This window comes from Neomonachus schauinslandi, chromosome 14 (assembly GCF_002201575.2).
Source record: "Neomonachus schauinslandi chromosome 14, ASM220157v2, whole genome shotgun sequence".
In the NCBI taxonomy this organism is placed as follows: Eukaryota; Metazoa; Chordata; class Mammalia; order Carnivora; family Phocidae; genus Neomonachus; species Neomonachus schauinslandi.
Window position 1 is genome coordinate 83,054,152 of NC_058416.1, and position 15,873 is coordinate 83,070,024.

Here is a 15,873-nt window from a genome sequence, read left to right on the forward strand (position 1 = left end):
TGGACAGATTGGGAGGAGGCGGAAGGTGTTCTGGAAGTGTCTGGTTTAATAATCAAAGAAGGTACATTCCGGGGCGCCTGGGTGGCTCAGTCGTTAAGCGTCTGCCTTTGGCTCAGGTCATGATCCCAGGCTCCTGGGATTGAGCCCCACATCGGGCTCCCTGCTCCGCGGGAAGCCTGCTTCTCCCTCTCTCACTCCCCCTGCTTGTGTTCCCTCTCTTGCTGTGTCTCTCTCTGTCAAATAAATAAAATCTTAAAAAAAAAAAAAAAAAAAGGTACATTCCTAGGTTACCAAGTAATGTTTTAGAAATTTAAATCTTCCCTATTTAAAATCACTTGTTAGGTCCAAAAGTTGAAAAAATCCTTAATTTGTTGAAGTATTGTTGGATTTCAGATTGAATTCTTTACGAAACTTTGTGGAAAAGACTATTTTCCTAATTCAATGTGAATCACACATATTCCATTAACCCCCCCCCCCCCCGCCAAAATCATAAGGTTTGTGGATTCTGTCATTGAGAGTATTTGAAGCACATAGATTTTAAGTCTTCCTAGAGAACTTTAGGTATTACTTTTGAGAGAAAGGTAATTAATGCCCTTTTTTCATTTTACTTTCTTTTATCTTTTTCTTTGTCTCTCAGTAATGAAATTTGATACCTGTGAGTTTTAAGAGTAAAGAAAATGTCCTTGCCCATGAGTTGCTTGCAGTTGTTTTTAGTTCTTTTTCTTTCTAAAAAAATGAATTGAATGTTTTTTCTTTTTTTTCAATTTTAGAGGATACAGTGGAGATCCAGGATCGAGTAGAGAATAGTCTTAAGTCTTTACTAGAACAATTAAAAGGTAAGCATGTGACTGTGGACTCCCATATTTTATTGATTGTCTGACAGGAACTCATTTTTTTAGCAGAAATTTGTAAGAGTTGCAAACAACAACTTGAAAATAATAATGCATACTTTCGGTATTTTGAAAGACTTATTTTTAACCTTAAGAAGTGTTGATTACAAAAGTAGTAGACAACCTACTATAAAACAGTACACAAGTGGGTATGGTCTTTCTCCCATTCCCAGCTCCATTCCCCCAGAGAGAAGTAAATACTTTTACTTACAAGGTAAGTAACAACTTTTGGAGTCTATACTCCCAGATGCCCCCTAAACAGTCTTACATGTGTATGTGGAAATACATAGTAGTGATTTTATTTTTTTTAAACACACGAAAAGGTATAATACATAGTTTTTTTTATTTTAATGTTTTTTTGTCTTGAACATTTACCATGTCAGTTATATATAATATTCCACGGTATTGTATCAGTGTACTAAGTTTATTTATGTATGCCCCAGGGAGTATATAACATACTATATACTTGAGTTATTCATAACTATATTTATAATAATGCTGAAATGAACATCTTGGGAGATAAGTGTTTGGGTACTTATTTGAGCATTTCCTTGGGATTAAATTCCTGGAAATAGAATTGTTTGGTACAAAAGGACATAAATGCATTTCAAATCTATAAGGGTCTTTCTTTTCAAGAGCATAAATGGTCTTTTATTTTATTGCCCAACTGAAGAATGATAATTAAAAGACAAAGATTGTGAGAATAAAACATGGTATTTATTATGAAGGTGAATTTCTATTATGCGCCTTAGTCTTTTAGTCCATAATGGCATATATTCTTTTAAATCATTCATTTGGAGTCTTAATTTTATTGTGGCAATGGCCTGTTTGTGGAAAGGCTAGCTGGTGTTTAGACTCTAGAATATATAATTTATAAGGCCACCTTTTATATTTTGAAGGCAACAGAGCAATAGTTACATGGCTTTTTAAAGAGCTTAAAGTAGGGGCTCCTGGCTGGCTCAGTTGGTAGAGCCTGCGACTCTTGATCTTGGGGTCGTGAGTTTGAGTCCCACCTTGGGGGTAGAGATTAAAGAGCTTAAAATAGATACCCTTTGTTGTTTGGTTCACTGTGGGGGAAAAAGCTTTCTGGATTAAGCTTTTTATATTTGCTTACTCTTTATTAGAGTGTACATTGTATTTCTAAAAATATCGTTGAAACAAAAGCTGAACAAAACAATAAAATACTTTCCTGTTTTCAGATGTCTTCAGTAGATGTAAAGGTGACCTCTTAGAAGTTAAAGATGGTAACTTGAAAACACGCCCTGCTCTTTTAGAGAACCTAGTCTTCTTTGTTGAGGTATGTCTTTGTTCTCTTCCTGAAAAACTCGGTTTTCCTTAATTGAGTGAAGGATTAATTTTTAAAAAATGAACAGGTAATAGGCACCTTACACCTGGAATTTAATCCTCCACCCCCACCTTTTGTTAAGTGAAAAGCAATTTAAATCATTTAAAAATAAATTTTTTTTTTAAATTTTATTATGTTAATCACCATACATCATTAGTTTTTTGTTTTTTTTTTTAAGATTTTATTTATTTGACAGAGACACAGCGAGAGAGGGAACACAAGCAGGGGGAGTGGGAGAGGGAGAAGCAGGCTTCCCGCGGAGCAGGGAGCCCGATGCGGGGCTCAATCCCAGGAGCCTGGGATCATGACCTTAGCCGAAGGCAGATGCTTAACGACTGAGCCACCCAGGCACCCCCATCATTAGTTTTTGATGTAGTGTTTCATGATTCATTGTTTGTGTATAACACCCAGTGCTCCATTCAGTATGTGCCCTCTTTTTTTTTTTTTTTTTTTAAAGATTTTATTTATTTATTTGAGAGAGAGAGAATGAGAGAGAGCACATGAGAGGGGTTAGGGTCAGAGGGAGAAGCAGACTCCCTGCCGAGCAGGGAGCCCTATGCAGGACTCGATCCAGGGACTCCAGGATCATGACCTGAGCCGAAGGCAGCCACTTAACCAACTGAGCCACCCAGGCGCCCGAGTATGTGCCCTCTTTAATACCCATCACCAAGCTAACCCACCCCCCCACCCCCTCATCATTTTTGAATGAGTTCCTTCCAAGCATACTTCCAAGTTTTGTTCGTAATGAATAAAACTTGCAATTTGCTTTACCAGTCTTTAAAAATTCCTCAGATTCACTCCAAATCTGTCTGTTCTCTGTTCACTTTCTTTTTGACTCAGCTATTACATATTTTAAGTTAATTCCACCAGCTATTTATTTATTTATTTATTTATTTATTTATTTTACCATGGATTTTTTTTTATTATTAACATATAATGCATTATTTGTTTCAGGGTACAGGTCTGTGATTCATCAGTCTTACACAATACACAGCGCTCACCACAACACATACCCTCCCCAGTGTCCATCACCCAGCCACCCCAACTACCAGCTTTTTATTTTATTTATTTATTTATTTATGTTTTTAATGAACATATAATGTATTATTTGTTTCAGGGGTACAGATCTGTGATTTATCAGTCTTAAACACAATTCACAACACTCACCATAGCACATACCCTCCCCAATGTCCATCACCCCAACCACCCCATCCCTCCCACCCGGCTCCACTCCAGCAACCCTCAGTTTGTTTCCTGAGATTAAGAGTCCCTCATAATTTGTTTCCCTCTCTGGTTTTGTCTTGTTTAATTTTTTCCCCTCTTCCCCTATGATCCTCTGCCTTGTTTCTCAAATTCCACATGTCAGTGAGATCATATGATATTGTCTTTGATTGACTTATTTCGTTTAGCGTAATGCCCTCTAGTTCCATCCACATCATTGCAAATGGCAAGATTTCATTTTTTGATGGCTGCATAATATTCCATTGTATGTATATACCACATCTTATCCAGTCATCTCCAGCCACCAGCTTTTTAAATTTGTTGTTGCTATTCACTAATTACTAAGATTCTGCTTTTTTTTTTTTTTAAGATTTATTTATTTGACAGAGAGAAACATAGCGAGAGAGGGAACACAAGCAGGGGGAGTGGAAGAGGGAGAAGCAGCCTCCCACTGAGCAGGGAGCCCGACATGGGACTCGATCCCAGGACCCTGGGACCACGACCCGAGCCGAAGGCAGACGCTCAACGACTGAGCCACCCAGGCACCCCTAAGTTTCTGCATTATGAAGGAAAATCCAGGCACTGATTTAGCAAAACTTTCTCCTCTTTTTTAACCAGAGGGAAGAGGAGGACTGCAAACACTCATAATCCATTATCTTATTTTTGTCACATGTTTATTTACTTTTCTCCTCCTCCTAGTCTGTTCTGGTGACTGGCACAGTGTAAGTGTTTAAGACTGAACAAATCAGTAATAATTGCATGGGTGTGTCCATACACTCTGTAGCAGAGAAGAAGCATAGGTATAACCACGTGACTTAAAGGAGGAAACGTGCTGACCAAGGAGATTTCTCTGTTTTTTGTGGTTTTTTTTGTTTTTGTTTTTTTTTAGAGAGAGCATGGGGGGAGGGGCAGAGGGAGAGAGAGAATCTTTTTTTGTTTAAAGATTTTATTTATTTATTTGAGAGAGAGTGTGCAGGGGGAGGTGCAGAGGGAGAGGGACAAGCCAACTCTGTGCTGAGTGCAGAGCCTGATGTGGCGCTCTATCCCATGACCCTGAAATCATGACCTGAGCCTAAATCAAGAATCAGACCCTTAACCGACTGAGCCAGGGGCCCCGAAGGAGAGAGAATCTTAAGTGGGCTCCACGCCCAGCATGGAGCCTGACGTTGGGCTCGATCTCACAGCCCTGAGATCATGACCTGAGCCGAAATCAAGAGTCGGATGCTTAATTGACTGAGCCAGCCAGGCACCCCTCTCTGTTTATATTTAAGTTAAGATTTGTAGGTGAGCTAATATCTTACTGGGCTGGGAGGTGGGTGGGGAGAGGCATATTGTAACGAACGTTTGGATTCCACGTGTAGGAATTTGGACCTCTCACTTGAGTGGAAGGGATTTCTACTTCCTGTAAAGGAGTGAAAGGAAGCTGGACCAAGTGGAGGATGGCTTTAGGGCTGGATGAGCTAGAAGTGAGGTTAAAGATTGAAGCAATCATAGTAATATGGATCTATGTGGTAATTGTAGAAATTAATCTAATCTCTCTAATCTGTAGTAGAGAACTAGAGAAGAATTTGAAGGGATTTGCACAGAAGAACTGTCAGCAAGGATTGTTTAATCCATAACCCTTAACTGTTCCTGATAGATGTCTTGAATATAATCCTTATTGATGAATTTGCAATTTTTCCTCTTTTAGACTATTTCTATTATCCTTTGGGTGTCCAGTTACTGTGAGAGTGTCCTGCGACCATACAAATTAAATTTACAGAAAAAGAAAAAGAAGAAAAAAGAAACCAGCATCATCATGGTAATAACAGAGAAAATACAACCTGGCTGCATGCTGCTTTTTCTTTTCACTGTTTTCCTGCATATTATAAGAGAGCTTAGGATCCTGTGTACATTCAGTTTCTCTCCCCAACTTGTTTTTGTTTTTAAATTATACACCTATAGAAAAGCCGAAACACTAGCATGATGACACCCAGATATCCTTACCTAGATTCACTTGTTGATACCACTTTGCCCTGTCTGCTTTATCTTTCTCTTGCTCATCCTGTCATCTACCCCCCCTTGTTTGTTGAACTGTTTGAAAGAAAAGTATAGACTTTGCGATACTTAACAGGATAGAACAGGGCAGTCTCCTACAAAACCACAAGACTCAAATTTTCACAGTCCAGACATTAATATTGATAAAATAATATTATAATGTCCGTATTCAGATATCCCCCGTTATCCCAATTGTGTCCTTTATTATAGCCTTTTTCAAAATACTAGAATCCTATTAAGGATCTAACCTGGCTTTTAGTTCTCATGTCTTTTTACCCTCCATTAATCTAAAATACTTCCATAGCCTTTTTTGTTGAAGAGAGTCTAGCTAGGTTTTTGGTAGAATGCCTTGCAATCTGGATTTTGTTAATTATTTCTTTGGGTTTAGGTTCAACAAAAATGCTGCGTCTGTTTTAGCAAATTAAATCAGGAGGTTGTTATGTCCCATTTTTGGTGCTTTCAGATTTAATTATTTGATAAAGGAAATGTCTATGGATTTCTTCATTGTAAAGGTGCCTTTTCCCCCTGTAATTATTAGGTCATCTGTAGGATGATGCTTTGAGACTGTGAATATCCTGTTCCCTTACCAGGCTTTCACCTACTGGTTTTAGCATCCACTGTTAAGTCTAACTTGGATGGATCATTTGGTACACTGATGGTTCCACAATGGTGATTTTTAAAAATTCTGTCAGTCCTTTATCACCTATTAGTTAGCATTTTTCTGTAGAATAGAGCTATCTCACCCCCATTCATATATATATATATATATAGTTTTTAATATTACTATTTGAGTATCATCCTTTTTAAAATTTTTCTTATCCATTATCATCATTTTATTGTGCATGCTCAGATTTGGCTAATGGGAGCGACTTTAAGCTGGTTCCTGTCTTTGAACATGTCTTCACCAGCTTTGGAGCCCTTGTTTTCTGGAACAGCAAAATGCTCCATCCTCTTTGTTCCCTTGAACTGAACCGAGACATTTTTCCAAGGAGCCCTGCCTGGTTCCTTTATGGGGAGTGGCATTTCAAAACCAAGATCTAGGTGTTAGGTGTACTAATTGTTAATGGGGTTTCAAGTTTATGTTAGTGGAAGGAGGAAATTTATTTACTTTACACATGCAAACTCACAGAATAATCAATTCTTACTGATACCTCCAGTTTTAGTCCAACATCACAGCATTCTTCCTTCTTTTCTTTCCCTCATTCCAGTTTGTAGCTCCTCCCCCCCCGCCCCCCCCCCCCGGTTTGAACCCCAGTTCCCTACAGCATCAATATATTTATTTCACTTGTTTTACAAGAAATACTAAATAGTTTTGGAATTATATCATTATATCATTTGCATTACTAGTTTCAATAAGCCACTAAATAAAGTTCAAGTTTTTTGCAGTTTTTCTTTGTCCTTAGAATATGTTCCAGTGAATAGAAACAGTTGAGGTACTCGGTAAAAACACTGGAATTAAAAACTGAGATTATATTATTAGTATGATATAAATAAGATTCACTTATTTCTCTTTGTCTTCAGTTTTGGAGTGTCCTCCCATTAATTTTCGAATGTGTAAAACATTAACATAATTTGTATCCTTTTCATAAGGAAAGTTATTTAGGATTCATTCTGCACAGGACATGCTGTTTTATTAATGTCTGAGTTTATCCTATCATTATAAATGGGAGATTTTTCTTCACTGTAGCAACATATAGTGACCATTGTCATTTGAAAGTGTTGATGGTTTTAGTGGTAATACTGACTTTGTGCATAATTCAGTAACAATTCAGGAATTCTTTAGATTTGACACTGGGCTTTGCTGGATGTTTCCATTCATTCAGAAACAAAGGGTAGTTATATTTGGATGAGGGGCTAAGTGAAGGAAACTTCTCTCTTTTTTCAAGACAATTTAACAGATCATGAATGTAAAGTTTGAAAATACAGATAAAAGTTGCTCTGTTATTCTCTTCTAATGAAAGCCTATGTTCCTAGAACATGTCGAATAGCTTGTTAGTATTTGGATTTTGGGGCGGGAGTGGTGGTGGTTTGTAGTTATTGCTTTTCTAATTTCTAAAAATGAGAACAGCTTTCCTATTTTTTTGATCATCAAAGTAACCTAAAGGTGTGAATAAAGTGAAGATCACTCATATTCCCACCAACCAGTGATCACCACTGCAAACAAACCAGAATTATGCTCTATATTTTCAACTTGCCTGTTTGTGTTTTCACTTAAGAGGGTAACTTGGACATCTCTTTTGGAGATACATAGATGTATCCTGTTAACTTTTTTTTTTTAAGATTTTATTTATTTGAGAGAGAGAGAATGAGAGAGTGCATGAGCTTGCTAACGGACCAGGTTTCTTGTGTTTGTCTGATTTTTAAATTGTGTCATATGTTGCTGGGATTTCTTTGATATATTTTTTGTTCATATCTTTGCCCACGTTTCCATTTGTGGTAGTAATATTTTTCCTAATGATATATTTTAAGCTATTGGGCTCTTAACTTAATAATGTTACTAATTCTGTATCCCATATGATGCAGTTTTTTTTAGTTTTTATCTTTTAACTCGAGTAATTTTTTGGTCAACATAATAATTAAAAAAAATTTTTTTAATGGTTCTTAGCTTGGTGTAATGTTTAGAAAGCCTTTTCAATTTATTACACAAGCCATTACCTAAATTTTCTTCTGGTGCTTTGGTGGATTTTTTTAAACTTAGATATTTACTCTATTTGGAATTTATTTTGGTACTTATTTTTTTAATTAATTTTTTTTTTAAGATTTTATTTATTTATTTGACAGAGAGAGACACAGCAAGAGAAGGAGCAGAAGCAGGGGGAGTGGGAAAAGCAGGCTTCCTGTGGAGCAGGGATCCCGATGTGGGGCTCGATCCCAGGACCCTGGGATCATGACCTGAGCCGAAGGCAGACGCTTAACAACTGAGCCACCTAGGCACCCCTATTTTGTTTATTTTTTAAAAGATTTTATTTTGGGGGCACCTGGGTGGTTCAGTTGGTTAAGCATCCAACTCTTGGTTTCGGCTCAAGTCATGATCTCATGGGTTATTGGGCTCTGTGTTCAGTGGGCAGTCTGCTTGAGATTTTCTCCATCTGCCCTTATCCCTACTCATGTGCTTGCTTGCTGTCTCTCAAATAAGTAAATGTTAAAAAAAAAATTACTTTTAAGTCATCCCTACACCCAAGGTGAGGCTTGAACTCAAGACCACAAGCCCCAAGATCAAGAGTTGCATGCTCTACTGACTGAGCCAGCCAGGTGCCCCTATTTTATATTTTCAGATGTCTAGCTAGTTATCTCAGTACCATTCATCCACTGCAAACCACTGTTTTGAGATGACAACATTTACGTTCCCTTATAGTCTTTGGTTTATCTTGGGACTTGTTTCCTTCCACTTTTTATCATTTCACTTATATACCAGTACTGTCTGGATTTCATGTAACTTTATAATATACTCTAATACATATGAGGGCAAGTTCCCCTTAACTGCTATTTTTCAGAATTTTCGTGACTGTTGTACCCTTTTTTTTTTTTTTTAAGATTTTATTTATTTATTTGACAGAGAAAGACACTGAGAGAGGAACACAAGCAGGGGGAGTGGGAGAGGGAGAAGCAGGCTTCTGGGCTCAATCCCAGGACCCTGGGATCATGACTTGAGCCGAAGGCAGACTCTTAAACGACAAGCCACCCAGGCGCCCCATTACCCATTATTTTTTCTGTTGGAACTTAGAAAACTCCATTTCTGTTATTAACATTAGAGGAAATCTCAAAGACATATAGAGAAGAAATGAAATTTTGGTTCCTCTCATCTTCTTTAGTGTTCCAGAAGATTCTCAGCCTGAAGTTGAGTAATGACCAACTAAGATATTTTCTATTGGTTTTTCCATCTCCAGTTCCCCAGAGTGAATAAACCCCATTTAAAAAAAATGCTTCTCATTGTTGCTGAGTTAAGCATTATTTGGTGGCAATTAAGTTTACCGTGGTTTGAGAGACTGTCTTAATATTCAAAACTGTATCCATCCTGGTTACTATTAATAGCATTAAGTAATACTGTAGCAGGAAGTTAATATAGCTTATGAGATGTAAGCAAAGGAAATATGTTTGATAATCTTTCATCTTTTTAAAAATCTTTTTTCCAGCCACCTGTCTTCACCAGTTTCCAAGACTATGTTACTGGGCTTCAGACTTTAATTTCCAACGTCGTGGATCATATTAAAGGGCTTGAAACACATCTAATTGCACTTAAACTTGAAGAACTTATTTTAGAAGATACTTCTCTCTCACTGGTAAGAGCCTATAGGCGATCAGCAGTTAAGTTATTTGTAGATACTCAAGTGTTCTTTTCTTTATCACAAGGACAAGTTAATTTCAATTCATCATCTGCTCCATATAGGACTTGTGATTAGAAGGTGCCTAGCAGCAGTGTTTTGTTGTGTCATTGGTGGTGGTGGGTTCCCCTCCCCCTTCACTTCTCCCCATCCCATTACCTCCTTTCTGTACATTTTGGGGGTTGTTCCTTTACTGTGAAAACTGATGATTAATTAATGAGGAATACAATTAGAACTATTCGTATTGTGAACAACAGAGGAAACCAGCCATTGAGATCCAGGGACAGTCTCCTTGAGTGAGAAGTTACCTGCTGCTGGGTTGGCTGGTTTCTTTGCTACCCCAGCAGTTATCACCTGAAAAAGAGATGCTGGACATCATAAATAATTATGTCAGTAATAATTAGGCTGGAGCGTAAGCCAGTCAAAAGGGGGAATGGAGCCAAGCATGGCATCAAAGGTACCACTCATCAGATTTCTCCTGGTAATTACTTTAGGCTAATTTCTTAAAAAATTGTTAGCAAAATCCTTGTAAAGTCTTGCCTTTAAGATATGTATTCTTTAAAAAATTTAAATTAGTAAACTTTCAGTCTGAAATGATTGTCAGGTGAGTTAACATTCACCAGCCTAGTTGCTCTAGTGATGAAACTCCAGTCGTGAGGGAGTGCTCCCTTGAGTAGTTCGTCTGACCTGAGCTTCTGCTAGTGAGGGAGCTCCTCCACTAAGGAGAGCAGCCATCATTTCCAGCCCCAGACCTTCCCAGGAGGAGAATGAATGGGATCTTACGTGGCACACCAGTTTTAAAGATTGTTAAGCCCCTCTTTTGTAAAGCTTCAACTCATTAGAGCTATAAACAAGGGGCTTACTGTGGGAAGGGGCTCAGAGCCTTTAATAACATTTCTGAAGACTGGTTAAAGAAAGCAGATGTATTCAGAGGTGAAACTAGAAGTTTCGTTTTAGACAGTTAAGCTGTCTTTCCTATATACATTAGAATGAATATAGATTTCACTGGTGAGTAGGACTAATTGATTAATTCTTTAGTATTTTTGTTTTATTTATTTAGTCTTCCTTTTTTCAAGCTTTACATTGTTTTAAAAAGTAAAATAAGCACATGGTAAAAAAAAGTGGCATAAATAAAGACTGTATAGTGAAATGTCTTCCTCCCATTCTAACACATTTCCTAGTTCGTTTCCAAGAAGGAACCATTATTGTTGGTAGTTTCTTGTACAATCTTCCTGAGTCGATAACCCAGCTACAAGCATATGATATCTCTTTCCTTCCCCACAACCTTTCACTTTTAAACACAAATGATAGCATACTATACTATAGACAGTATACAGAAGTATATAGAAATATACTGTATACTATAGAAAATAGAGAATAGCACCTCTCATTTCTCAGCCCCAGATAAGTCCCAGTCTCACCATCAGAACCATTCCCACCTCTTCCTCTTCTGTATTCCTATAACACATTTGCATCTGCCACTAGCCTTTATGACTTCTGGGCACTTGGGGAGCCAGTCAAGGCCTAGTAATTGAATTCTTTTTTTTTTTTTAAGATTTTATTTATTTATTTGAGAGAGAGAATGAGAGAGAGAGAGAGAGAGCACATGAGAGGGGGAGGGTCAGGGAGAAGCAGACTCCCTGCTGAGCAGGGAGCCCGATGTGGGACTCGATCCTGGGACTCCAGGATCATGACCTGAGCCGAAGGCAGTCGCTTAACCAACCGAGCCACCCAGGCACTTCTTAGTAATTGAATTCTTGAGAAATAGGTACATCCTAGCTAGGATTCTTGCCTTCTACCTCCCACTTGCACACCCCTCTGAAAGAAGAGATACTTGATGGTCCATTTGGAACACTTTTACATATAGGGAAATATGGTAATTAGTGGTAGATTTCCAGCTATTTGACTTTTTAGGACAAACCCAAACTTACTCTCTACTCCAAACTCTCATCCCCTTTCCTGAATATTGTAGAACACTAAAAATCAAAATTATAGTATCGTTAAAAAAAAAAAAAAAAAAATCTTAGGGACGCCTGGATGGCTGTCAGTTAAGCGTCTTCCTTCGGCTCACATCATGATCCCAGGGTCCTGGGATCGAGCCCCGCATCGGGCTCCTTGTTCAGCAGGGAGCCTGCTTCTCCCTCTCCCTCCTGTTCCTTCTGCTTCTGCTTGCTTGCTCTTTTTCCCTCTGACAAATAAATAAAATCTTAAAAGAAAAAATCTTAAAGATCACAAACTGGAATGAATGTCACATCGCTTCATGTCACATGCTTCATTGGGCTTTGCTGGGTACCTTTGAGATTGTTAATATAAATTTATTGAGCTTGCTGTTTTGGGTAAATGCTCATAAAATACAGTGATCAAAAGACCTGGCTGTAACTCTGGAAAACAGTATGGAGGTTCCTCAGAAAGTTGAAAATAGAGCTACCCTATGACCCAGCAATTGCACTACTGGTATTTACCCGAAGGATATAAACACAGTGATCCGAAGGGGCACGTGCACCCCAGTGTTTAGAGCAGCAATGTCCACAATAGCCAAACTGTGGAAAGAGCCCAGATGTCCATCAGCAGATGGATGGATAAGGTTGATGTGGTATAGCTATACAATGGAATACTACTCAGCCATCAAAAAATGAAATCTTGCCATTTGCAATGATGTGGATGGAACTAGAGGTATTATGCTAAATGAAATAAGTCAATCAGAGAAAGACAGTTATCATATGATCTCACTCATGTGGAATTTAAGAACCAAAACAGGATCATAGGGGAAGGGAGGGACAAATAAAACAAGACGAAATCAGAGAGGGAGACAACCCATAAGAGACTCTTAATCATAGGAAACAAACTGAGGGTTGCTGGAGGGGAGGGGGGTGGGAGGGTGGGGTAAGTGATGGACATTAAGGAGGGCATGTGATGTAATGAGCACTGGCTGTTATATAAGACTGACGAATCACTGGACTCTACCTCTGAACTATTAATACACTATATGTTAATTTGAAAAAAAAAAAGACCCAGCTCTAGAGAGATGCATACAAATTAATTTGGAGATATGATAGAGGCACAAAAACTGAGTGAGTCAGAAAGAGTCTTACCGGAGAGGGGACATTTAAGGAATAATAAGTTTTCAGTAGGTAGACCGGAATGGATGAAAGGAATCCAAAGCAGAAAGAGGCAGACTAAAACATAGAGGTAGAAAGATGAATTGTGTGGGGGCACCGTGAGTCAGTTGGCAGAGCTAGAGCACATGGTATGTGGGAAGGACTGTCCAGTACAAAGATGACAGGCACAGTAGCCCGCTGTTGCTGGTTGTGTGGTTGTTGTTAAAGGATCTGTGCCTTGTGATGTGAGGAATAAGATTTCTCATTTTAAGTATTCATTCTGAAGTTTATCTTTAACTTTGGGCTACTTTAGATTTTTCAAGACTTGACTCTGTCCTCATCTTTTTTTTTTTCCTTTAAGATTTTATTTACTTGGGCACCTGGGTGGCTCAGATGGTTGAGCGTCTGCCTTCGGCTCAGGTCATGATCCCAGGATTCTGGGATCGAGCCCCGCATCGGGCTCCCTGCTCCGTGGAGAGTCTGCTTCTCCTTCTCCCTCTGTTGCTGCTCCCCCTGCTCGTGCTCGCTTGCTCTGTCAAATAAATAAAACCTTTAAGATTAAACTTAATTTGACAGAGAAGAGAGAGAGAGACAGAGCACGAGCAGAGGGAGAGAGAGAATCTCAAGCAGACTTGCCGCTGAGCACAGAGCCCAATGTGGGGCTCAGTCTCACAATCCTGAGATCATGACTTGAGCTGAAACGAAGAGCCGGATGCTTAACTGACTGAGCCACCCAGGTGCCCCATCCTTATCTTTTGACCTTGGGAAGTCACTTAACCTTTCTGGGCCTCAATTTCTTTATCTGTAAAATGGAAATCATAATACCTCTTTTATAGGATTATAGTGAGGATTACACAAAACAATAATGGAGGGGGTATGGGAGGATGGGGTATTTTATTGCCTATTTTTATTGAAGTCGTAATACTTATACCAAGCAGCACCAGCCACCAAATGTAGGGTCCATATAGTGCTGGCTATTTGTCTTTTGGGTGGAAAAAATTTTTTTCTTCTTCAATTCAGTTTCCACTAGGTTCACTTCTTTTTTCTTTCTTTCTTTCTTAACTTGAAACACTGTGCCTCTGGGCTGCCACCTCCAGTCCTAGTCCTTTTTCCTCTTCCCTAGGGGTATCCACTGAAACTGGTTGTGTGCCAAGACCTTTTAATGTAACCTTATAATGTACTCTAATAGCTGGTAGGTTTTTGAAAGTAAATGATAAACTCTATTTTACACTGAAACTTGGCTTTTTTTCCACCTAACTTTATATTCAAGAGATTTGTTCAGGCTAATGCATATACATCCGTCTTATTCTTTTAAACAACTGTATGGTATTCAAAATATGAATGGATCATAGCCATTGGATATTTTAGTTGTTTATATACATTTACTTTTACGACAGTCCTGAATGAAGTGTATTTTACATACCTTCTCTACTAAAGCACATGTGTATTTCCAAAGTAGTTGAGGTCTCAAGGTAATATTGTTCGGCCAAAAGGTGTGCTTCCCTGGGTTCTTCAGGACTTTGCAATTGCCAACTTCATGTAACCCTAACCAGTTCTCAGCCAACCTCCTTTCTCTGTTTGAATACTCCATCCCTTTATTTTTTGTAGTCTCTACTTGCAGGTCAAGTGTGTAGCACATATTTGAGGAGGTCTAGGAAAGCTTTGTTATTTTTTTAGCTGTTTGGTCTCTGGAACCCATGGACTTTGTCAGTGTGGAGGGACACCTATCAATATTGTAACTAGAAAAGTTGGCAAAGGTAAAAGGTAAATTTGATGCCTTTAAGAAGTGGCTCTGATAATGTCCAAATTAATAATTTCTCCTTTTGTTTTCTGATGAAATAATCAGAAATCTTAATTTTTCTCTTTTGTACAGCTAATAAAATAGTAGTGATTTTATATCCAGACTACTTAGTAATAATTTTCTACCTTTTTTTCTGGATGAACATTAATAATCAGGAATCTCAGTTTTTTTATTTTGTATAACTTAAAACAGAATACTGATGAAAGAATTGAAAGAATAATGATGCTAAAGTAGTAAGGTGTCAGTGAAAAATCACATGGAAAAATACTCATCTGTGATGAGCTTTAAGCCTTCTTTGCATTTTATGAAATTGAAAATGACCCATTGTATTCTGATGGAGCTTGCAGTGAGACCAAAGGTAATGGTAATTTTTACTTCTATGAGTGGAACTATAATCTGGGGGAATGCTTTCAGAGCAAGACCACTAATTCTTATCTCCTTTGTAGGAAGAGAGAAAATTTTCAAAGACTGTGCAAGGCAAGGTGCAGAGCAGTTATCTACACTCACTTCTGGAAATTGGAGAGCTGCTGAAAAAAAGACTGGAGACCACAAAGAAACTAAAAATTTAAGGAAGTGTGAACCACAGGCACCAATGACTCTACAGCAGAAAATGACATCATCTTCCCAGGCAAAAGCTACAACTGGTTGACCATCATTTTAATCCAGAACTTCCTCATAAAATGCATGAAGGACTTTGATTGTGAATTAATTTTTTAGGTATTAAATGTATACAACTGATTAAATTATTGTATATAAAGCAGAAGCAGGACCCTCATCTGGGTTTGACCACTTTTTATACATGTTCATATGCATATGGCAGCCTCAAGAGAGCCCCACTTTTCTTCTTTCCTTCTATCACCAGAAACATCTGGTGGGTGGGTGTGGGGGGGGGTCCTATAAAAGCAGCAATAGAAATTAAGCATAAAGCATTGACCTCAGAGCAGCTGAATGGGCCTACCATTATCGTAGCGGGTGTTTGGTCTGGTCCTTGAGCCTTAGGAAGCAGAAAGCAGAAGTATAGGGGGACCGTGACTGGGACAAGGCCCTCTTTCCACATTAGTTTAGTTTTGAGGCTTCCTCAGCTGCTTGGCTCCCACAGAACCCAAAGCAGGTACCCAAAGAGCCTCAGATAAAATTTGGCATAAGCACCTGTCACTGA

At 38.5% G+C, this 15,873-nt stretch overlaps 1 protein-coding gene across 1 annotated transcript in view; it reads left to right on the forward strand.

Moving 5' to 3' along the window:
- NAA25 (N-alpha-acetyltransferase 25, NatB auxiliary subunit) overlaps positions 1-15,561 on the forward strand; it is a 72,712-nt gene extending 57,151 nt beyond the window's left edge. The window contains exons 20-24 of the mRNA XM_021698481.2: positions 771-836; positions 2,090-2,187; positions 5,147-5,257; positions 9,627-9,773; positions 15,161-15,561. Of these exons, the coding sequence (XP_021554156.1) occupies positions 771-836; positions 2,090-2,187; positions 5,147-5,257; positions 9,627-9,773; positions 15,161-15,283 (545 nt within the window). The 3' untranslated portion in view covers positions 15,284-15,561. The remainder of the gene's footprint in view (positions 1-770; positions 837-2,089; positions 2,188-5,146; positions 5,258-9,626; positions 9,774-15,160) is intronic.
- The last annotated feature ends 312 nt before the right edge of the window (positions 15,562-15,873 follow it).